Source organism: Heteronotia binoei, chromosome 7 (genome assembly GCF_032191835.1).
Source record: "Heteronotia binoei isolate CCM8104 ecotype False Entrance Well chromosome 7, APGP_CSIRO_Hbin_v1, whole genome shotgun sequence".
NCBI classification, from domain to species: Eukaryota; Metazoa; Chordata; class Lepidosauria; order Squamata; family Gekkonidae; genus Heteronotia; species Heteronotia binoei.
This window is the reverse complement of record NC_083229.1, coordinates 67,247,445-67,272,966: the sequence shown is the minus strand read 5'-3', so window position 1 is coordinate 67,272,966 and position 25,522 is coordinate 67,247,445. Positions and strand designations below refer to the sequence as shown.

General features: G+C 42.0%; 1 protein-coding gene across 1 annotated transcript in view; it reads right to left on the bottom strand.

Moving 5' to 3' along the window:
- Positions 1-5,480: 5,480 nt before the first annotated feature.
- Positions 5,481-25,522, bottom strand: part of ATP6V1H (ATPase H+ transporting V1 subunit H) — a 55,217-nt gene continuing 35,175 nt past the window's right edge. Inside the window, exons 11-14 of the mRNA XM_060243795.1 lie at positions 23,089-23,214; positions 18,506-18,607; positions 14,037-14,150; positions 5,481-5,850 (exon numbers count right to left, since the gene is read on the bottom strand). Of these exons, the coding sequence (XP_060099778.1) occupies positions 5,790-5,850; positions 14,037-14,150; positions 18,506-18,607; positions 23,089-23,214 (403 nt within the window). The 3' untranslated portion in view covers positions 5,481-5,789. The remainder of the gene's footprint in view (positions 5,851-14,036; positions 14,151-18,505; positions 18,608-23,088; positions 23,215-25,522) is intronic.

The window sequence follows — 25,522 nt, the reverse complement described above, 5'->3', positions numbered from 1 at the left end:
TCTCTGGGGAACATATGGAGAGAGGCGGTCCCTAAGGTAAACAGGTCCTCGGTCATATAGGGCTTTAAAGGTAATAACCAGCACCTTGTAACGAACTCGGTAAACAACTGGCAGCCAATGCAGCTCCTGCTGCCCAGCCTGCACATGTTCCCACCGAGGTAGGCCCAATAGCAGTCTGGCTGCTGCATTCTGCACTAGCTGCAGTTTCCAGGTTCGGCACAGGGGCAGCCCCATGTAGAGGGCATTACAGTAATCTAGCCTCGAGGTGACCGTTGCATGGATCACTGTTGCCAGGTCATTGCGCTCCAGGAAGGGAGCCAACTGCCTCGCCCGCCTAAGGTGGAAAAAGGCGGATTTGGCAGTGGCTGCTATCTGGGCCTCCATTGTCAAGGAAGACTCCAGTAGCGCTCCCAAGCTCCTGACCCTGCGCACTGGTATCAGTGACGCACTGTCAAAAGCTGGAAGGGAGATCCCTCCCTCCGGACCACCGCACCCTAGACAAAGGACCTCTGTCTTCGCTGGGTTCAGTTTCAGCCCACTTGACCTGATCCAATCTGCCACGGCTTGCAGCGCCTGGTCCAGATTTATAGGAACATCGGCAGCCCGGCTGTCCATCAATAGATAGAGCTGGGTGTTATCCGCGTACTGGTGACAACCCAGCCCCTATCTCCAGGCAATCTGGGCAAGGGGGCGCATGTAGATGTTAAATAACATCGAGGAGAGAACTGCTCCCTGAGGCACCCCACAATTAAGTAGGTGCCTCTGGGACAGCTCCCCCCCAATTACCACTCTTTGTCCCCGACCCTCCAGGAAAGAGGAAAGCCATTGCAAGGCTAGCCCCTGAATCCCTGCGTCGGCGAGGCGGCGGGCCAGCAGCCGGTGGTCGACCATATCGAACGCGGCCGAAAGGTCTAACAACAGCAATACTGCCACACCGCCTCGGTCCAGGTGCCACCGGAGATCATCCATGAGGGCGACCAGAACCGTCTCTGTCCCATGGCCCGGGCGGAAGCCGGACTGGAATGGATGCAAAGTGGAAGCGTCATCCAGGAAGCTCTGTAACTGCAACGCCACAGCCCTCTCTATAACCTTGCCCAAAAAGGGCAAGTTTGAGACTGGCCGGTAATGAGCCAATTCGGCCTGGCAATCCTAGAAGGAAATAGAAACTGAAAATTAGAGAAAAAGACTCCTTGAAACAGAGCATAACCTAAAAGCATCAGTCAGATTAGTGCCAAAAACCAGAAGTCCCCAAAGTTACCACAGATAATGTATTGAGTATGGCCCCCATCTGAGTTAATGCTAGAAATAATTCTGTACTGTGAGGAAACAATTCTGAGGCACAAAAAGACAGCCAATAAAGAACAAATATATCTCTAGACACAAATAACGGTTAAAGTACAATAAAATCAGTGAGATAATCAGATCACTGATAGTGTACTGTTCTCTCCCTCCACAGGGTGAGTTGTAGGCCAGATACGGCAAAAGGCTGTCATAGGTCTGGTGGAACATCTCTGTGTGACACACCCTGTGGAACTGGGTTGGATTCACAGGACACAGATGTCACTAGGTAGAGAGTTTGACCAGGTAGGAGCCAGGCCCAAAAAAGCTGGATTTGTTTCGAGCCAGGGACCGCCAGTAGGTTTTGAACTCATGAGGTTTCGATCTTCCCAGGTGTACCAAGAGAGGCAGTCCCATAGGTTGCATTAACTTGCTTCTCCAGGAGTAATGCTTGTTCTAGTATAGCTTCGTAAACTCTTATCTGAGTCAAGAATGGACAACTGAACATGGGAAGCACAGAATCCATCAAGACTAAGGCTTCCCACCCAGCGTAACCTCAGACTTGTCAGGATGCAGTTTCAATTTGTTCACTCTTATTAATTTAACCATAACAGGCAGCAACTCAAGGCCTGGCAAATGGCATCAGGAAATTTGAAGAGAGAAATATAGAGCTGTGTGTCATCAGCATATTAATGCCATCTAATTCCAAAACTACACATGATTTCTCCTAGGGGTTTTAAATAGAGATTGGATAGTATGGGAGATATTTAGGTCACACCAACTTTGATATCCAATTGATCCCATTTTTACACAGTGGCACACATTTTCTCCTGCTGTTGCTTTAACCTGACCATTCCAGCTAGCCAAATCAAACAGCAGCTCCTCCCTGCAGGGAGTTGGTAACATTACCAGGCAATATGCTTCGGTACACTTAGCTCATCTTTAATTACCATGCTGGCCCTTTGATAAGCCACATGCCAACTGTAGAAAGATGTGCTACTTCACTAAGAGGCATTAACAGATATCTATGGGCTGCTGCAGAAGGAAAACTAGAGTAATTATGATTAGAATCAAAGCAGTAGAAAGTACTCTGTTTGCCCACTCAAGAGACTACATTTTAAACAAGTTTCAAAGGGATATTTACACTTCAAAGATTGCCAAAGCTGACTTATCTAAAAGAAATCCAAATTGAACAAATTACTTTTAGATAATTACAATATGGTCATGGAATAATAGAGCATTAGTGTATCAAATACCAGACATCTGTTCCAAGCAGTGGTTGATTTATAAATACTCAGTGGAAATGCTCTGCCTTGGGCTAACATCTGTTTTGCTAATACTCTGCAAAAAATCATCTATACTCCATAGCAGCAGATAGGATTTTAAAGGTTTTCTAGATTATGCCTTTCCATTGGGGCATATTCCAAGAGATAAAATAGCTCACCATGGTCATTTTGCTTTAACGTATAATCTAACAGGACTGCTCCTCCTTCACCAACACAAGAAGTGCAGTTTGCAACTATTCCCCAGAGGTTCACCAAGGCTTCATTAGTCCTGGTTACTGGATGAGAGGGAGGATACTGTATTGTGTTTGTCCTCCTCCTTCTTTTGGCCTTCTTTTGTGGGGGAGGGAGGGTGCTATAAGTCCCCATGGCTGCTTCTTCTAAGTTTTTTTTAAAATCACGAGATTTGATGACAGGTCTCTCAACTAATGTGTTATTTGGCCCTTAAGACAGCTTATCATGGCAACCACAGGAACACATATAACTTCCCAGTTCACTCAGGGACAATTCATGGACAAACATCCATCACACAGCGCCAAAAAAGAGCAGTCCCAGTGAAGCCAGTACAGCAGACCATGCTGCAGTGTGTTTGTTACTATGTATGTTAAAGCAATGAACACTGAAAAACTAAAGTACAGTATAATTTCCTTAACTGTTTGAGTTAAATGGGAGAATTTTAAAAGCAACATCCCCTTGCCTTAAATGGACAGTTCCAAGGGGTTAGCACTGTGTTCATTTTTGGAAGAGATAGTTAAGCTCTAAGACATATGGCCAAAAATTCAATGACATGGGTAGTTGGTCTGCAAATCAATAACCTCCATGGCAGATTACAAAGGTTTTTTTAAACCTGAAGCAATTTAGGGATGAGAAGGCAATGGACTCCAATACAAAAATTGAACTGAAATTCATGTGGAAGTGTGCAGCTTTTACCAGTCTCAGAGCAATATTAAACTCTTAACTTCAAACTTGGACATTAACTATCTATTTGACACCATTATTGACAACCCATTAAGTTCTGCACAGCAACACAAAATTTCCAGGCCTGGATATTAGATCCATCCATTGTTTTAACCATCTTGTACACAGTTCATAGTAATGACTATAATCCATTATTTATTTACAGCTTGCTTTATTCCCAGTGGGAGCCAAAGTGGCTTAAATTCTCCTCCTTTCCATTTTATCCTCCCCTTTGTGGTAGCTTGCAGTCCCTTGGCGCAGAGTGGTAACGCTGCAGTACTGCAGTCCAAACTCTCTGCTCATGACCTGAGTTCAATCCTGGCGGAAGCTGGGTTCAGGTAGCTAGCTCAAGGTTGACTCAGCCTTCCATCCTTCCGAGGGCAGTAAAATGAGTACCCAGCTTGCTGGGGGGGGGGCAGTAGTGCAGATGACTGGGGAAGGCAATGGCAAACCACCCCGTAGAAAGTCTGCCATGAAAATGTCATGATACAACACCACCCGAGTCGGAAACAACTGGTGCTTGCACAGGGGACTGCCTTTATCTCTTGTGGTAGGTTAGACTGAGAGTGTATGAGTGGCCATGGTCACACAGTAAGTGTGAGAATGGAGATTTGAACCCATCTCCCAAACCCTGGTCCAGTATTCTAGCCACTACAGCACACTGGCTTTCACCACAATCTTTGTCAATTCAAAAATCAGTCAATAAGCTATGTAAGCAGACAGGGAGAACCAGCATGGTGTAGTGGTAAGAATGATGGACTCTAAACTGAAAAACTGGGTTCGACTCTGGACTCAACATATGCCAGTTGGGTGACCTTGGATCAGTCATCACAACTCTGAGAGCTCTCTCAGCTAAAAAAATAAGTGTAGCTTGCCCCTTAGTGGTGCATAATGCTAAAAGAGCTAGAACTTTAGGATGCCAGACAACCTTAGAATCTCCTGGCTCTACTACACACAATGCCATACAATAATTATTATAAGCAAATAGAAACTTCTTACCTGTGATTTGCTTTTGCTACCACTTCCAGAACTCTTTAATTTGACGTTGTATTCCTATCATGTTGCTTCTGAGTGATGACACTTTCTCTCACAAAAGATAAGAATGTAGGACATGAGGGGTGGGGTGGGAGACCCTCAGACTACTGCTGACTAAAGCTTGCTGTGAGAGCCTTGGAACAGAGAATGAAAAGTGTGCCGACAAACCTTAATTAAGGTTGTGAAACAGCAGGCTAACTGACCTCAGAAGGTGGTGAAAGAGAGAATGGATGAAGCCAAGAAATTAAACAGCACTGAAATCTAAGCAACTGGGGTGACACCCATCACAGACACAGAGTCACAGCATAGTCATGCTGCCGCTGCTCAAACATTCCCTATTCATTTGTATTGCAAAGGCATGCTGACTTTTGCTTTTTGAAAATACTTCTTTAATAGCATGATGGTGTATGTGAGTGATATCACTTGCACAAACTAATTCATTTAAATGTGCACAAGTTTTTAAATCATCTTTTACACAGAATCTTGGCCAACATACCATACCAAAGTACATCATGTAGGCTTTTGGAACTGAATAAAAATAAATAATTTTTTTATTCATACCCCGCCCTCCCCGCCGAGGCAGGCTCAGGGAGGGCCATGAAAAGGTCACTCACCAAGCTAAGGCATCAAGAAACTATCTACTGGCTCAGACTGCTACTAAGCCACAGATGGCATTGATTTTCTTCAATCCCCTGCCAGCTATTGTGAAAGTGTCCCCAGTTTAAGTTAGGGTAACTCATTTGAATAGCATCTGCCTTTTAACACCGGTTTGATGTACAGACCTTTAACAAGTGATAATGTCACTGCTGGTCCATTACCTTAATATCTTCATACACCCTTAAGAGTTGCACTGTAAGAGAAATTATTTAAATCATAGCTTTCCAAAACAAACCTGTGGAGAAGAATGGGCAACGATGCAACAGTTAATAGTATGGAATGATTATTCTTTATTGTTTTGTATGTGGAGACAATAAATACATAAAACAAAAGCAGCTATATTTGGGGAGATATTTTCATCATACAGAAAAACATTAGATAGCAAACTGTTCTCTAGACACAATGTTTGACTCCAGGCAACTGTACTGGAAGAATAAGCAGGAAGAAACCTATACAACAGCAGAACAGGTTGTGAGGGCTGCAACCAAATTGATTTCTCATTCATAGTTCAAGATAGCTTTGTGGTTACTGCAGGTACACCCAGCAAAGGACAGAGTTGCAGCATGCAGATGGAAATGTTCAGCTCCGTGCTGTGGCAGTTTGAGGCTGTTCTGATTGCAGCTGCTTCCCAAGATATTCCCTGAAAGAGAATGGAGGGAACAAACTGCACGTCAAAGAATAGTTAAGGAGAGGTTAGGAACAAGCAATAACATAAAGCCAAGAACTATTCATCAACTGATAGTAAAATGCATTCCCAGACAGTAGCCTGGGTTTGTGAAAAAGGAAACAGAACATGGAACAGAAGCTGAAAGACAAAACAGGAAGAAAACAAAAATGTCTTTTCAAGGTTAATAAATAGGCCTCTTTCCTGGCAGTCCTTCCTTAACAAACGCAATGGTTAATCACAACAAGAGAACATGTTCAGTTGAGTCTAAAGTACCACAAGCAAAGCTCTCAGCTTATGGAACAAAAATTCCCTGCATGCTTGGAGGTGTTGGGAGATCCAGGAGTCCCCAGAAACCAATATGTGAATAATTTGAGGGGCTGCAGTAAGGGCGGGTGGGCAGCAAAATCAGACCTTTCCTGTGCAGCACAAGGAGAGAACTCAACAGATGAAACCTCATTTCCCAGCTGACAAATCTTAGAAAAACTATTATGTTCACGGGAAGGAAAACACGCGGGGGGTAGGGAACATTGGCTTTCCAGATGTTTTTTTGCCTACAACTCCCACCAGCCCCAGCCATTGGCCATGTTGGCTGGGGCTGATGAGAGTTGTAGACAAAAAACATCTGGAGAGCCAACGTTCCCTACCCCTGGCTAGGGAGTGCTTCACAACTGATTATATTTTTGTACATTTGGAGAAACTATTAAAATATTATGGGAGGCCAAGACAAGTTATTCAATAAGGAACAACTAATAGCTTAATCGTTGTATAGGCTGTAACCTATGGATTAAGGCTGTTCATTGTCAGCTGTTTGAATTCTATAAAGCTGTATCCATTTAGTTCAAACCCAGGACTTTTTATAGCAGGAACTTCTTTGCATATCAGGCCACACACCCCTGATGTAGCCAATCCTCCAAGAGCTTACAGTAGGCCCTGTAAGAAGAGCCCTGTAAGCTCTTGGAGGATCGGCTACATCAGGGGTGTGTGGCCTAATATGCAAAGGAGCTCCTGCTACAAAAAAAACCCCGTTTAAACCCAATGGTCTTGCACAAAGGGACGTTCACAATGTTGCTGATATTCACAATAATGTCTGCGTGCACAAAGGGAAGTTTTACAATGTTGCTGATTTCTTTCCTGCTCAAGTGGCAACCTTTCCTGCTGCATCCTACACTGTATCCAAAGGTCCCCTGATTCTCAGTAGCAGCTTTTCAATGGGTGCAGCTAACTACAAAAGGAAATAAATGGTGGGAAATATCCACTGTAGAGGTAGAGATTCACCTGCAGTTCCTAGGGTTTGACCTTCTGTCAATCAGGGAACAATCCTCCCAAAGGCAAGCACTTTGATGGCTTACTGATTTCAGCTGGAAAGAAAGCATGTGTTTTATGCCCTCTTGAAAGAAACAAGTTTAATGTTCTGATTCTTGACTCAGTGATGCCACAAGTTAATTTTCATAGGTCTAGAATTGTTTAAAATTCTCCCATTCTATTCAAAGGAAAATGGAAAGTGCCTCCTACATCAAGCCTCTCTGCTGAATAGATTAAAATTCAACCTGAATGTTTTATTTGCTTTGGAGCTCTCCTATATTTTCTTAATGCTTATGATTCAAAACATTTTAACCAGGATGAATAGAAAACAATTTGTGTACTCAAAATCTCACCCGTTTTATACATAGCAGAAAAATGTTAAGAGGGCGGGGGGGGGGGAATCTGAGCCAGACTGAACCATAATTAGACTCTGTGTCAAACTTCAAAGCACCATTTGCTCCAATAAAGAAAATCAGAGAAGAAATTACTGTCACACTCAAACAAATGCCATTTCAACTACCCTGCATGAAATGTTGAAGTGCTAAACTGAAAAACTAAAAGAAATGATGGAAGGGGTACAGAGCAGGATTCTAAAGTGAAACCCTGAAGCCAAGAAAGTACAAACTGTGTGCTTCAGCAGGGAGATAACCATGCTCCATTAAACTCACTGGTGGAGACATACAGAGAATACTAATATCTGACAGAAAATACATTTCTGCAGCTCTGTGTGATTGTGGGTGCTATTTGTAAGCAGAAAAGTAGACAGCTGCAAGCTTGTTGATGTATACTAACAATGCAGTCCTAGGGAGAGTTGTACCCTCCTAAGTCCATTGAAGTCAAGCTTAGAGAAAGACATAACTCTGCTTGGCATGGCACTATATGTTGCTTGATCACCAAGGATGCTCGTTCATTGCTTTGTTGTTACCAAGACAGTTTCTTAATGGCCTGAATTTTTAAAAGCTGTTAAATGTATGGTTACCTTTAACAAAGCATTTTTTTAATTTTCAGGATCCAAGATCATGAATCATACTGTTATAAATGTCTGTCTTACTTTTGCAAAAGTTTTAATCTCAGGTAAATCTCAGGTGGGGGAGGAAGGTAAAGGAGATTGTGAGCCACTCTGAGACTCTTCGGAGTGGAGGGCGGGATAGAAATCCAATATCTTCTTCTTCTTCTTCTAAATCTGATGTAAAACAATGAACTAAGTCCATTCTGTCACATTCAAGGTGAATCTGTCATTCATGACTTTTTTCCTAGATTGTACTCATTATCTTCTTGTAAAGTAAAATAACCTATATATATATATATATAAATCCAAGATCAAAGCTGTGCAAAGCTTGGCTGAATCAATATACTTCACGTTGCCATACGGGCTGCATTATTTATGGCAGTGCCAATTGCTACAGATTTTAGTCAGGAAGGGAAAGGAGACTTGATGATCCTGCCAACTACCAAAGAACCCAGGCAAGCCACTGGGATGGAAGATTTATTGATCAAGTGTTAATTTGCATTCCAGTCTCTAATGTCTATGACAACATGGAATAAAATATGTAGCTACCAATAAGAGCCTGAGAAGAAAAACATTTAATAAAATAACATTTAAAAATGGTCCAAGAAGGTCAACTGAATAAATAAATGCTTGTTCTATAAGATGAATGTGCTGATGTGCAAGGAGCATGGGCTGACAAGAAACAACGGCTGCTGCAAATAAGCCCAAAGGCTGAAACCTACTGCTGGATCTAGGGGAGGAAAGGAAAGGAAAGGAAAGGAAAGGAAAGGAAAGGAAAGGAAAGGAAAGGAAAGGAAAGGAAAGGAAAGGAAAGGAAAGGAAAGGAAAGGAAAGGAAAGGAAAGGAAAGGAAAGGAAAGGAAAGGAAAGGAAAGGAAAGGAAAGGAAAGGAAAGGAAAGGAAAGGAAAGGAAAGGAAAGGAAAGGAAAAGGAAAGGAAAGGAAAGGAAAGGAAAGGAAAGGAAAGGAAAGGCTTGGAGAGAGGAAGAGCTCTTCCTGTCATCCAAGAAGCCCATCTATTTGTTACTGCTCTTCTGGGAAACTGCCTACTGCACTGCATGACACCTGCACACGAGCAAAACCCACCTTTCGAAAAAGGCGGGACAAGAAAAAAACCAGCTTGTCCTTATTTAGGTGATTCCTTACCTGCTATCACCAGTGTTCCCTCTAAGCTGAGTTAGCATGAGCTAGCCCACAGATTTTTATTCTCCAGCACATATATTTTTGTCTTAGCTGAGGAAAAATAGCCCCAGAGCACAATAATTTATGCAGTAGCTCACAATTTTAAAGCCAGTAGCTCACAATTTTAAAGCCAGTAGCTCACAACTTTAATGCCAGTAGCTCACAAAATAGAATTTTTGCTCACAAGACTCTGCAGCTTAGAGGGAACTTTGGCTACCACATCTTCCTTGAGTGATGAGCAGCTGGCTCACTGCCTCCCAGACAGCAGGAAAAGTGCACGGAAGAAACACTGCCTGCCATCTCACAAAGTCAGTTAATGTGTTCTCTTATGCATACATGAGCATACGGTAAAGCTACGAGCACACACAAGCCAGGACAACTATATTCCCAAATAACACAGGTAAATAATAACAAATCAAACCTACTGAGAAAGGACAGTGTCTTTACTCAATTCCCAAGTTGTGAGAAGATGAAAATAATTTGTAATAATCTAACATTGTTACTGAGAGGCGCTACCTGATATAAACTGAGTACCCCAGTGCAAATAAAGAGAGAGGGTCTCCTGTTCTTGGTAAACAAAATGGAGTCTGACCAAACACAGGTCAAGGCAACACTCCACCTCAATGGGTGAAGTGGACCCAGTAGAGAGCTTGGTTGGCGCCTGCACTCTGTATCTCAGCGCAATCTCACCCATTTCACCCTCCAGCGTCCCCGCCTAAAGGGGATGCATAATGACATGGAAACTGCGGGTAAGTATTACTCTCACTCTAATCTTCTGGTCTTCCTCTAGTCTATCACCTCTACCTTGCTAAATCCAATCAAATGCATAACTTGATTGATCCTACCTTTAAAGTCTTTGATCTCTTTTCCGAGTGTCAGACAAAACCCGGTAACAAATTATGCAGTCCCTCCAAGCTTATCATCCTAGCGAAATGTGCGAAGTTTCCCAACACAGCTATTCTAGATAGCCATCAATGGAACATCAAAGCCCCTTTGGTAACTACTGACCCCCATCCTCGAACCCCTATAAAGTGTGGGTCAAAACCCCACCTCAGTGTGCATTCTGTAGGGCGCTATTTACAGTCTGTACCAGCCATTACTCCTGTAATTGGTCTATAGGGCGCGTTATGCTGGTCATTCGCATTCCTCTCTGTGTAATTTTCCTTTGGACAGACGTCTCCTCTTCTGGATCAGGTGAATCTTACCCGCTTCAACAACCCTTGATTTCCTCTATCGATAAACTCTATTTTCTTAGACTTTTGTTTGCTTGTACAACATACGTATGTGTGTATAAATCCTCTTGATACATAGCTCAAGTAAACACTATCAAATTACTATTGCTTGGTCTATTTCTTGGCTGAAAACCTGAACTCCGTATTATTGAAAGCAAAGATCTTCACTCCTAAATTCACTCTACCAAGTCTCTTAGCTTATTTCCCCATTAAAATAAGAGACTCAAAAGCATTGCCTGTAACAACATGGAGATTTAATCAAGCTAGTTACCTGCATTTTCTATAGTTTACAGGTTTCACCAAGTCTAATGATGAAAGGAGGTGGTCACAAAGGGAGTAGGCTGATGATGATTTTGTATTAAATGGAGAAACATCTCAGAGAGTTCCTTCTGAACTACTATTGATTAAATTGCTACAGATGAAAAAGCCTTATGCTCTCTCATTAGACTTGAAGGTGTGCTTTGTTCCCTTGTCCAAAAGCCATCTGCAACAACTGTATTTAAATTCTTAGCTGCCAGTTTCAAAGAGACAGAGGCGTGTGATCAAGGCAGAAATCATTCTAGAATCAGTATGAAGAATATGCTTTGGGACAAAATGCAGTAGATAGGTAGTGATTTTAAAAAAAAATTCTGTAGAGACCAGAGTACTAAGTATTGCAAGACATCACCCTCCAATACTGATATGCTTCTTACAAGCAAGGCAAAAGATTCATCCACCAATGAGCATAGCTTGTGCAGGAATGGGGTAAAGGAAGGAAATAGGTTTTACATTTTCAAGAATCTGAACCTTTACCCCACCCCCCAAAAAATCTTAGCCTCATTCCATCAAGTATTTCATGAGAGTTTGAAAACAAATGCCATCTGCAATTTTTGCCCTGCGCTATATAAAGTTCATCTATGCAAACACTCTCACTACTTCCCCCCCTCCAAGATATCACAGTTCCTACCCTAGATGACACTAATTTTAAAAAGAAGAGAAATCCTTTGCTTTATCTGCTGCATCACAGCAGGAGCCTCTTTAAATGAAAATTGTTTTCAGAACTATCGAATTAACAAATGCCTAAATAGGGGGGAGGGGTTGAATAACTTCTGGTTTTCTTAATTAGAAACAAAGGTTTGCTTTATATTCTTCAAGGTCACTGACTGAGGGGTGGATGAGAGTCTGTCAGACATGCCAAAGCCACTTCGTCCTCAAAGGGGAGAGAGCTCAGTGGCTTTCTTCACTGATTCACATAGGTCTGCCTCGCAATATGAAGAGCAGTAGTGATGGAGTCTTCCTGTTCAAAATTGTACGATGCTGAGTCCCCATTGGGAAGAGAAGCGGGGTATAAATATTATTATTATTATTTGTGAAATGCCTATTCCCTTCTGGTGCAAGGCTCTAGGCAATTAACTTACAATAAAAACAGTTTAAACCAAAACAAAAACCAACTACATTTCAGATAGCAGTAACATTTGCAACCCCACTCTAGACTGTACCGTATTAAAAAGACATATGGAAAAGGTAAAAAGGTACATGGAAACCTGGATCTAGGTTCAAAACAGAGATACTGAGCAGAAGGAAGTGATACAACTGAAAGTCATTTAGGACTTCGTTCAGGTGGACTCAGCTTTCTACTTGTGCATGGAACTTTACAGGTGGAAATAAGGTGTGACATGTCCTACTTGACCAGCTACCATGGGATGCATGTCCCAGGTGTTTCTGCAACATGGAAGTTATTTTAGCAAAAACAACATTACAGCACCAACACCCGATCAATTCATGCTTATTTTCAGTCTTGTGTGTGCGTAGAACGACAAGAAGTTGTACTTGATTTATGGTGATCCCTCATGGGGGTTTTAAGGTAAGTGACTAACAGGGGTGGCTTGCCATTGCTTTCCTTTGCATAGCAACCCTGGGATTCCTTGATGGTTTCCCATCCAAGTACTAACCAGGGCTGACCCTGCTTAGCTTCTGAGATCTGATGAGATCAGGCTAGCTTGGGCCATCCAGGTCAGCGCTGAGTCTTGTTACCATCTGTAAAATATATCTTAGTGAGTAGCTGTAGTGTTAGATTGGTAGCTGCCTGTTGTTACCTGATTTACTTTCCACTTATTAATGGAAACTTGTGGATGCCATTTCCCCTTGGTTCAGATACAACCTACTTTTGTAGGTGTACTTTGGCTTAGCATTGCAAGTGCAAGAATAAAGCCAGAGAAATGAGGAAGACATTTCTCCAGGTTTAGAACACTGCAAAGGCAACCTGGGAGCAAGTGTAGGATCAGAAAAACAAATGGTCCAGGCAGATGAGTAAGATCACAGCCGATCAGTTTCAAAAGGGTTTCAGAAGAACACTCTGTGCTTGAAATAGCTATGACTAGGAATTTAAATGCAAAATCACAATAAAATTACTTATTCCAGAGAGCTAGCTATGGTATTCTGCTGCAGCCAGTGTACTTTTGTGCTATTATACCATTGGAGCACAAATACCCACAATTTACTTTTATTATGTATAATTTAAGAAAACTTTCCCTTTGACTCCAACTGGAAAGCTCAGAGGCATCAACAGGTATAAGCTTTGCAACTTCTCTGTATAGGAAGTCTAAATGTTAGCAACTTCTGTTCAGCACTGAAGGAATGAGGCATTTGTCTACACCTGCTCCTAACACCTGTAATATGGTTCTCAGTTTATGTATTTATTTGTTAATTATTTGGACTTTTAGGCTGCAGCCCTTCCCTGCAAGCAGGGCTCAGGGTGGCTTACATTAGAGCCACCCCTAAAGGCAGTGCCAATATGCCCACCTCACTGTGAGAAATTGTTCTGCCCTGAGATTATCCTATGCTAAATAGTAAATAATAAAAGAGGTCAGAAATACAGCTGATGGGAAGAGCCAGGCAGATCAATGGACAAGAGGAATAAAAATCGGCTTGAAATTTTATTTGCAAGGATGGAGAATCTATATCTCCTACTCCCTTTATTTTTAAAAAGAAAAATCCTTTAAGCATTCTATAATCTATTGTTCTATGATTTTTCATGATGCCATTTTCTGTTAAATATTCACAGTAAAGACAAATGCAAAAATATCACATTTCTGTTCACCAGAATTTTACTGACTATATTGATGGATTTTTCTGTAAATCATTCTAGTGGACGCACAATGAAAATTAACAAAATAGGGAAGGGATCAGAACAAGTTTAAAGCCTAATCCAACACTTACTTTTTTTTCTTTTAAAAAAAAACCTAAAAAAGGAGATTGTTTTAACGCCAAAGGGCCTACTAATTCCATTCACTAGCAACTGTGCGTCATTTGCAATGCCAGCTCTAAAAATTAAAGCACATCACAGCTCTCATTTCAGTGGGGGAAAGGCACTGCTCATACTTAAGTATTGGCACTTTAGGCATCACAAAAAGAGTTCATGCTAGCAACCCAGAACCAGAAAATAGTCTTCACATACCAGTTGTGGACCATCAGCTTCTGCACTGCAAGCAAGGCATTATAGCGAACCTGCTGGTCTTCATGATGCATGTGGTTCATTACAAGCTGTTTTCCACCGAGCTGTTCAATAACTCTATTTAGAGACAAAAGAGGGGGTCGGAGGAATGGAGAGTGGAAAATCATGGAGAGAAGAAAGGTAGCCCGTTTATGTGAAGTTTCCTTTTATTTGGATTAAGACCTGGCAGAACGTCCCAGTTCTAACATCAGTTAGTTGTACTCAAATTCCAATATCAAGAATTGGAAGTCCATGTCAATGTCTCAAGGGCCCACCTTGTTCTTGAACTCTGTCCCTTAGGTGGCTGCTTATGAAATCTTGCACCCAGGTCCACATGGCCTTGTTCTGTTGGCCCAAGACCTACTGGCAGAGCAATCTTTCTTCTCTAGCCTTGATTATGTACTGAAAGCAACAAACTATACTTAGGGAAACCAACCATGATGACTTTGAAAATCCTGCCTGTTAGAAACTGTATCAACTCAACTAACTGGAAATCTCACGAGTGACTTCTGACACTATCTTTAAGATCTTACTGAAGCAAGGTGAAAGTATTCAAAACTTTTTATCTGTCTGGAAGCAGTCAACCTGAATAATGAATATCCTCAACTTTCACAGCAGGTACATTAAAACATTCTTCCCAGAGGCTCCATCCAACATTCTTGGAGGAAAACTAAAACTGAAGTCTGCAAAATCAAACGATTTAAGCCTATGGTGGTAAGAGATACCACATCACAGTTGATACAGGCAGAAGACAAGAGGTTTTTGGCACAGACATTTTCTGCCAGGAGGCAGGGAAGAGAAGCGATGCGTCTGGTTTTTTTTTTTAGTGTCATACTAAGACTCTGAATAACATAGTGGGTTTGAATTTGTTCCAAGAAGTTACCGTATTTTCTGGACCATAAGACGCACTTCCCCCCCCCCAAAAAAAGTGGGGGGGAAGTGTGTGCGTCTTATGGAGCGAAGGGATGATAGGACGTACCTTCCTCCGGGGGGGGCGATCCGCTGCCTCCACCTCCGATCCCGGCGCTTCCCCCGCGCCTGCCTGCCTGGCTCCAGCTCTGCTTCCAGCAAGCTCTGGGATCGCTCCACACTGCCCCCTCCGCAAACCCAGCGCTTCGCGAGCGCCGGCTGCGGAGGGGGCAGCGTGATTCCTCCGTGCCCGTCTGCCTGGCTCCAGCTCTGATGCTTAAAGCAAGCGCCGGGATCGGAGGGCAGAGGGAGCAATCCTGGCGCTTGCTGTAAGCGTCAGAGCTGGAGCCAGGCAGACGGGCATGGAGGAAGCACGCTGCCCCCTCCGCAGCCGGCGCTCGCAAAGCGCTGGGTTTGCGGTGGGGGCAGCGTGGAGCGATCTCCTACCTCTGCCAGTAGGAGCCAGGCAGGCAGGCACAGGGGAAGTGACGGGATCAGAGGCGGAGGCAGCGGATCGCCCCCCAGGAGGAAGGTGCGTCCTATGGTCCGGAGCATCTTATGGACCGAAAAATGCGGTAGTTTTACTTGGGGACCAAGGAATTTTGAGATTTGAGCAGACAAGTGATCAACCATCTGAGAAGGTAAAATAAAGCATTAGGGTTCAGAATAACAGCAAAAAAGAGTCATCTACACACTTGTCTGAATTAAAAATGACATGGCAGGGGGGTGGAATACACTTGGCAGTGATATCAGAAACACCACTGAATACTTGAACAATCACCATTCCCGCTGGAAAGCGTGCAATTATCATTTTTTAGTCAACAAAAGTAACTGCACCTAGCAATACTTGCTGAGACGATGCTGTCTAAATACTAAGCAGCTGCAAGGGATACTCTGCTTAGTCTCCTACTGTAAATCTGGCCTACAAGAATATTATCTGCAGCCTGAGTAGATGGGAATGGGAATATCATCTAGGTGAAGGAGTTCTAATTTCAACAGCTTCTTTTCCTGTCAGCCTCCCTTTTCTCCTTTGACACAAATCTCTTTCTCCTAGGCTTGCATTCAATCTGATTTACATCACAAAACACTCCTCTATCAAATCCCTGTTTCACCCATATGTCAGTACAAGCCTGCAGAAGTACCTGCAAGGTATCCGATGGGAACGTTTTCTTCCCACCTATGTCTTCAAAGATGACAAATAGCGACACAGACAACCTAGCTCTCTACCCATATAACTATCTACCACCGATATGACACCGTTCATGAGTACACAGACTCACAAATGCCAAGGGCAAATTCATCTAGCAAGAAATCCTGACCCCTTTCATCACTGTACATGTATATATGTGAGTGTGTGTGTGTTGTTTGTTATGGTTATGTTCTATTTGATATTACAGGCCCATGACTTGCTACTTTAACTCTAAACTAAACAGCAGTTAACCTTCCAAATAAGGTTTCCAATACCCTGAAGTTAGAATTTCTCTCAAGCCTATATTTGCATAGTCAATGCTGACTTTTTACTACTATGAAACAAGATGATACTTCTAAATCTAGCTTTTAGCTGTTTAATTTTTTAAAAAATCTTCTGAGTTAACTGGCAAACATGTTGTTCAGCGGAAAGTATTTTGTAGTCTTCTTGTTCAAGAATCCTATTGTTACCTGACCTTTCCCCTGAACTCTGCAAAAAAGATCCTGAAAAAAAGAGATCTGAATTAGAAGATAATTCACTTTTAGATAACTCAAAATGGAGCCTGCTATAATATAGGAATAGGGTGTTTGAGGTGGGGTTTTTTTCTGCAACCTTAAAAAAACCCAGTCTTAATATGTAATCTGAAATATTTTTCTACATCTCATAATCACTTAACAACAAGTGTTCTCTGGGAAGAAGTCCTTTGAATAAACTAAGCAAGATTATGCCATAGGCTGCCTGCATTAGGTAAGGAGAGAACCTTGAAGCAGCAAAACAGGAGGCTCTAAGGATCCCAGACTTTAAAAGAACACATTTACAGAAATCCTTAGTTGCTGGTTCCATTTCAAGGGACTACAGGAAAAGGTGAAACAGCTCAGCCCGAGGAATAGTGGATTACACTGGCTAACAGAAACAGCACATTTGATTACTGCACCTAAACTGAAGTACTGGAATAATAGTACTGGAGAGTTAAGAGCAGCCAAGAAACAATATGTTCCATGGGCATTTAAAAAGAAAGACAGTAAAACTCAAGCACTGACGAAATATCAACATTTTCAGAAGGAAGAACAGTCCACCTGCTATATGTGTACACTGTCTGCTATATTAGTTAGAATTATTCTTAACCCCAGCTGCCCTACACAGGGATTTTCCCCTGCAAGGAATGTAGGAGGGCCCTGATTTGAACAGAGCATCTACATGACATTGTGCTCTCTATGAGCATCACTTGTAGGCCTACATGACATTGTGCTCTCTATGAGCATCACTTGTAGGCCTCTTGGGGTATATCTACTTCATATGATTCCAAGGAAAACTTCCTTTGATCCAATTCACAGGAGGAACTATGAGATAGATGGAGGCAGGGCATCCATGTGGACATTCCTCTCATGCCAATATGGGAAGCAGGGCGAAGCTAAACCCCACTTTGAAAATGGTAGAGCTAAATTCTGCATTTCCTCTCCACACTCCATTTGCCCCTTTAAAGAACTTCCTTCTTTCCTGCAGCATCACACTGCAGCATTTCAGAGTGGGTCCTGCTGGGCTGTGGAGGGTCCAGCTGGTCTCTGAGGTGTCTGTAGTTCTGCACAGATACTATGGAAGTCAAGTGTTATGTGTGGAATCAATCTATTTGACACTACTTCATTTAGAAAGGGGAGGGGGGCAAAGCTGGTGGCAGAGAGAGTCACATGGGGACAGGGGATATGGATGGCTGTTCGCATCTGCTTCTGTGCTTAGGGTGGGGATGCACTCTGTATGTCCCTGTCAAAGCAGCCTAACTTTTCAAAAACATGCATAAAGCATGAAAAGTACCTGAATTTGTGCTCAACAAGATGTCTTGTGGCATCCTAAACACCAGCAAATTTATTGCAATGTAAGTTGTCATCATGTTCCTGAAATCCTTGCCTATGTGGGCAAACTACGTAAAACAGAATTGCTCAGAAAGGCATTTTTATAAAAGTAATGAAAGCCATGGCTCAGGACAGTGTTTCTATAATGGGAACTGGGCTGTGAACTATACAACTGTATATAATATATCATCCTACTCTAGCTTCTTTGTTTTTAAACTTTTATAACAATGCAGAAAATGGTATTGCATGTTATGTTAATACCTTATGCCTTGTTCCAGGTTGCTGCAATCCTAGTCCTATTACCTTGCTTATCAGAGGTCTCATCCCACGGATTGTATCAACTGTGTCATATGTCTTGAGTCTCAGTGAGAAAGGTGGAATATAAATAAAGTCAATAAATAAATACATCTGTCAAGGAATCAAATAAACCCTTCCATGCAAGCTCATAGTTTACCATTAACTGCAGTGCACAATGAAGATTTCCATACCGTTTCCCTCGAGGATAGTGTCGGACATATTCGCCCACATCATGAGCAGCTACAGCCAGGACTTGAGGGTCGTCTGACACCTCCAGAAGCTTTGTCAAAATTCTACAAGAAGATTTTAAACAGACAGTAAAAAGTCCATGCTCCAAAAAGTGCTAGTTAAAAAGAACTAGATAAACCCCTCTCTACTCAGAACCACAGCAAGTAGGATAGAAGTAGCAGCCTACCGATTTCAAGCAATATCTTTTTGGGCTTTCTAAATGATCAATTGAGCCTTGATCAAAGCTAAGCTACCTAAAAGATACAAAGCCTGCAGACAATAAACAGAAGAGAAGCAGATTGCTCAGACTGTCGAATTAGAACTGGGGATCAAGAGTTCAAATCCATACTTTACCATGAAGCTCACTAGATGATCTTGGACCAGTCATAAACAAACTCAACCTAACCAACTCCGTGGAAGTGTTGAGAGGCAAAAATGGGTACAGGGAAGGGGGAGGGGAATCCTACAGGCTGCCCTGATCTCTTTGTAGCAAGGGTAGGATGAAAACAAAATACAATGTAAAAGTTGTGCTGATGCCATTTCCCAAGATGATACAGATAAATTTAATATGCTGATGAACTTTACTTTAAAATAAATTCTTAGTATTGGCTGTGACCAAAAGGCTCTAGTTGCACGCAACGTACCAGCACAGGGATACACAAAACAACCCTACTGAACGCTATTTAAGCACTTCAAAAAAGTTACAGGGAACTATTTTTAAACAGTCACATATTTTGAAAAAGAAGCTAAACAGCAGTTATAACAAGTGGCAAGACCACAGGACCATGGTCAGTGGTATTTATAACACTGTAACTTTTTCTTTGTGGGCATAGTTTGAAGCAGTTGAGTTTTACATGCCAAAATCCTGATACACCAGGGGCAAGGGAGAGGTAATTGCTTTGTTTGTCATCTTTCTTTTCATTATACATAGTTGGATGGACAAAGAGTCAATCATTAGGGTTTGTAGAATCTTTCGGGCTCAAGTGCCGTGTTCTACTGGAGAAAGTTTTCCTTCCAGACGTTTCGTTCTCAGCTGCGGAGAACATCTTCAGTGGCGTTGCAGCCGGAGCAGGCACTCTGACCTTCTTGGCTGCTGTGCATTGAGTGGGGCCAGGGCTGCTGGAGAGCTGCTATTTCTAGGCTGGAGGGGGTGTGGTGAAAGGGCAATTGGTTTGTGGCTGTGCCCATTGTTTGGTGGGGCTTCCTGGAAGGGTAGTGATAAGGAAACTGGCTGTTGAATGTGACCATTGTTCTGTGTTAATTGCTGGGAGGGTTGGAACTTGGAAGGGGTGTGAAGATAAGGAAGATGGTTGTTGACTGTGCTGTTCTGTGGAATGTACTGGTTGTTCTGTGACTTTCTGCAATTTATAGTCTGTAGGGTGTTTTGCAGAGCTGGGTACCAAGATTGGTGGATGAAAATGCCTTCTTCCTTTCTGTTAAAATTGTGCTGGTGTTTGTAAATCTCAATAGCTTCTCTGTTCAGGCGGGTATGATAATGTGAGACCGTAGAAAGGACTTCAGTTCTTTCAAAGTGGATGACGTGGTCTCCTTCTTGAAGTGCATGTTCAGCTACAGCTGATTTTTCTGGCTGAAACAAGCGACAGTGTCTCTTGTGTTTGGTGAGGCACAGAACAATGGTCACATTCAACAGCCAGCAGCCCTGGCCCCACTCAATGCACAGCAGCCAAGAAGGTCAGAGCACCTGCTCCGGCTGCAACGCCACTGAGGATGTTCTCCGCAGCTGAGAACGAAACGTCTGGAAGGAAAACTTTCTCCAGTAGAACAGAGCCCAAAAGATTCTACAAACCCTAATGATTTTACCAGCCGTGAAAACCTGAAATCTTTGATAAAAGAGTCAATCCTTTTTTTATTAGAAAGTTCCTGTTTGTACGAAAGCAAGTCAACGTTACTTAGAGTAAGAAATTTAGTTCACACTGAACAAAGTCCTTTGAGGCACTTTACAAACATCTAATTTCAAGTTACAAATATTTAATTTCAAATCAGAAATATTAAAGTGTCAATTAAAATATTATGGATACTGGAATGAGTAGCTCATTTTGAAAAGGCAATATTAGACCTTCCAAAAAGGTCTATTAAATTTCACTGAACACTCAGCCCAAATCCAAACATGTTGAGAGTGATATGGTCACTGATGAACAATCACACTTGCATGGATGCTTTGTGTTCGTTAAGTCATTACCTTAAATAGATGCTCAGAGTTTCAAAGTTCAAGCATTGTTAAAACAGTCAAATATATGAAATAAAGAAGCTCCAACTGTTTCCAACAGGCTCTTGAATGTGAACATTTTTACATGTGTTTCAAATTCTGGAATCACAAACTTTTGGTTTAAGGTAGCAAGTATGGTTCTTACAAATTGACTCATGGTCCAAAATGCTGTGAAGTGGCATAGACTGAGAGTGAAAGATCTTGCAGCTGTGCTGCATAGCTAGAGGAAAATGTCAACTCAGTGTGTGTGGCTCCACACTTGGGGCTATTAAATCATCAAACAGCCAATGTTTGTTGTGCCCTTGTATAGTTGCAGATATCCGCAGTTCTGGTCTCCATACCTCAAAAAAATTAATAATAATAATTCCAGAACTGGAAAAAACTCAGGAGAACAACCAAAATTGTTAAGGGGCTGCAACACCTTTTCTAGGAGGACTTTTCAGTGTAGAAAAAAGATTATTAAAAGGGGGCATGACAGAGGTTTGTAAAAATTATGCAAGGGTGCAAAAAGTAGATACAGAGAACTTTTTCTCCCTAGAATCACAGAATTGGAACTACAGCAGGGGTGTCAAACTTGTGGGCTATGGGATACAACTGGCCTGTCCAGAGCTTTTAATCAGACCTGTGGCTCCTTTCTTCCCTCTCCTGTCCTCACACTTTGAAGTTTCAAGACTGTTGAAGTTCCCAGCTCCATCTGTCTGCTGGCTTCTTGGCTTGCAAAGCAAATGTGGAATGGATTTTCCATTAAGGTCTCTGAACCGAGATAGACAACAGAGTTCAAGTAGTTTCTGATGTTTGTATGGACAGCTGAAGCTGCTGCTTGCTTTGGTTGGTGCTTTGAGCCAGCTTGTCTCTGCTGAATGGACCTGAAAACTGGTGCCTAGTGAGTACTCTAACCTGGGAACCCACAGCCAAAGGGAGACATTACACCAGAGAGCCATTGCCAATGTAAGTAGATCTGGGAGTGAAGGGAAGAAGCTTGCAATGCCCAGCCATTTCATGTTTTCCTAGTCTCAGAGCATTTTATAGTTTCAGTTTCTGATATGATCCTTATGCTTTTTCTGGATGTTTTATTTTTAAAATTGCATTGCCAAATCCCACTATTCCCCACCTTTCCATTTTAAACAAAATATCATAAGAGTTTTAAGCATGTCTGTATTCTAAATAAAAAATAATATAATTGTGTTTGTCTGTGTCCTTTATAAAGTTTATATCTCTGCTACCTGGCATTACATTTTGAGACACAACGTTCCACTTATGTCAAATCTGGCCCTTGTAACAAATGAGTTTGACACCCTTGAACTACAGCTATCATCATGAACCAACCTACAAATCATCAAAAGAAAACAGGAGGTGAGTGAATCCCACATTTTTGTGTAAACGTGTATAAAACTGGGCTTGGTATAGAATAACTGTGATCTGTTAACAAAAAAAATATTTGGATGCCTGGTGTCTGAAAAAGCTACTTTGCTTAAGATAAATAGCTGGTATTCTGCATACAACTGACCACTGCAGATTAAGATAAATTTGCAAGAGTCTAGTTGTCAAAATTACAAATTCTGAGTTTACATCTTATTACATATCAATATAGCAGTGACTGTAGTTCATTGTTGCTCTTAACCTACATAGGAAGAACTCTTGAAGAGCACATGGGAGCATTAAGTCTACTTATAAATGAGGATAGTATGTCAGATACAGATTTACTTCTATTGCTCATATGGTGTATAACACTGAAGATGTAACTTATATATGGGGTTGGAATGGAAGTTTCTCTTTTGAGCTGGTAGAAAGAACCACCATTAGAATGGAAACATTTAAGTCAACTACAGGATGTCTCATCGAACCTTTGGGTAGCTACAGGTTAGGGCATTTTACAATGCAAAACTCAAATGCAATACAGCAGGGGTGGCCAACGATAGCTCTCCAGATATTTTTTGTCTACAACTCCCATCAGTCCCAGCCAGCATGACCAATGGCTGGGGCTGATGGGAGTTGTAGGCAAAAAACTTCTGGAGAGCTACTGCTGACCACCCCTGCAATACAGCATAGAGACATGAATGAAAGAGACATGAAGGAAAGAAATCAAGTGTTCCACTGGGTGAGGACAAAGCCTTGGAAGCCTAAAGTCATTCATTGGTTCTAGAAAATAAAACCACAGGTCCTCTGCCTAGTGCTGTACTATTAATACCCAACTGCACTTTGGTTATTTTGAAAAATACAACCATTCCAACTGTTTTCTATTTTGTTTAAATGGACCCAACACCAAAAAACAAACAAACAAAACCCCAGATATTTTTGAGAGACAGAAAAAGAACTTACTTCAATAGTTCATAGTTCTTTTCATTTAATCTGACAGCATTCTCTCGCCAGAATTTCTCAGATTTGTGCACAGGACTCCACTCTAGTCTTCCTGACTTAAGCTCTGAACTGTACTCATCAAATGAGCTGCAAGACAGAAAGAACACAAAAAAGAGAAATAAATCCAAAGTTCATAAATGCAGTAACAAAATGCAGTAGGATGAATGCAAACTGCAAAGCACTAATTAAGTTTGCAGATTTATCTACTTCATTTATTAGTAACACCTTTGTCCCCAACAGGGACCCAAAGCAGCTTATATCATTCTCTTTTCCACCATTTTATCTGCACTACACCCCTGTGAGGTGGGTTAGGCTGAGTGTGCACGTCCAAGCTAAAGTCACCCAGCACATTTCCAAGGTAGAGTGGGGATTCAAACCTGGATCTCCCAAATCCTGGTCCAGTACTCTAACCACTATACCACACTGGCTCTCTTCAGACTTAAGAAAAAGAGAGGAAGGTTCCACTTAAGTTCCCCCAGGACTTACAAAGCTCTGTAAAGATCACTGCAAGTCACAATTTTATTTAAAGCCACAATAATGATAAGAACTTAAAATATTCCAACCCTTCAGTTAGCAGGCTGCACTGAAGTATAATGGTGTGACAAAAATGATCTAAATGGCCTTAAATTTGAATCAAGCATCCTAAGGTCTACTAACTCCCAAGTGAGCCTATGAGCCATGAAGATCTACACTGGAGACCTGACTTGTATGCTCCCCTCCCACCCAAAGGGCAAGCACAGAGAGCTTAGAGGAGGAACTGGCTGCCTGCATTTGTTCGCTTGGCACCTTCTCATTTCAACTTTAGGCACTGGGTGAAGCCAACTGTGCTTTTCCAAAGTTTTTGTGGTATATAAGGTTAGAGGAGGGGCACTTTGCCTATTCTCTTGACTTCCTGGTATTATACGGTGGTTATTCTGCTAAACGTTAGTTTCATTGGGGTTGAGGGTGACCAGGAGAGATGAAAACATTAGGTGTTTCACCAGATAGAAAATGCAGTTATCCAACTCATTCCTCATTAAAATCAAAGGCCAGAATCTCATTAGTGAAAGTTTCCTCAATTAGCTTGTATCATGAAGCTACTGGATGCACGACTCCCTGTAACAAACATTCTCATTAAACAAACCTCTTATTTGTCCAAGAAAAAATGCTTGAGGCTGTTCCTTGTGTTGGCAGGTGCTATTGAATCGTGCAGTAGAGAAGTCAGCTGTAACTCTAAAGTGATTAACAACCCCCCCCCCCAAAAAAAGCTATTAACATGATCAACTTGGACATGTAATTGGTACCACCAAGCTTTCTTTGGAAATGCAATGGGTACTTCCGAGCTCTTCCTAGCTCAGAATGCCATCATACTAAGGAAACAGCATTTTCATACTAAGAAAACACCTGCAGTTTCAAGCTGTTTGGCTGTTTCTATGAAGGCTGGACACTATGAGCCTTAAGCCCCTGCCTTAAAGAAAGACCAGTAACCAACACGTGCTCCCTGTCGAGATTCATTTTAGTTTGTGTTTAAATTGAATTTGGGGTCTGAGACCGCCTTGGTGGCCTTGACTGTGAAAAAGATAGGGACTGGGAACCCTGCTATTTCTTTGTGATTTCTCAGTGGCTTTGAATGAACAACTACAAGGTGAATAACTAAACTCATCTTTAATTATTATTGTGACTTCAACTTGGTTTAATGATGTTAGGGTGGCTGAAAGCTATTTGTTATATGCCATTTGAAAAGAAGCTAAGAAATCTAATATAAACAAATGAACATGTTATTGGGGGGCACCACTTTGAGGTGGCTCTGTTCTTTTCTGGGGGAAGGTTCGATAAGTTAAGTCTTGGTTAATTACTACTTGACTCCAAGGGCCTTAAATCTGAATCAGTCTTATCACACACAACTCTCAACAGTTATATGAAACCACTGGGTGAAGTCAGCAGGAGTATGCAGAATGCTCCCATCTCTATTTCACCCCATCCAAATAATCCAGTCCTAGAATCAGAATGGAAGGTGAAATGCCCATAGATGGGATCATGTGGTTCTTGAAAGATCAGATTCACAGCCTGGGGATATTCTGGATCATCTGCTGCTCCTGGACTCCCAGGCAGCAGCAGTGGCCAGGGATACTTTTTTCAGTTTGGGCTGATATGTCAGATGAAACCTTTTTTGAAAGACCAAGGCCCTGCTGTAGTCATTCATGCCTTGGCAATCTCTAGATCAGGCTAATACAAATCCTCCTGTCCTCAAAAGATAATTGGAACACTCCAACTAGTAAAAATGCCATAGCCAGACTCCTGCCTAGTGAGCACAGGAACAAATATGCCATATCACAATAGTGAAAGAACTGCACGGGGATCCTATTTTTTCCCAAATCAGGTTAAATCTACTGACATTGACCTTGGAAGTCCTAAA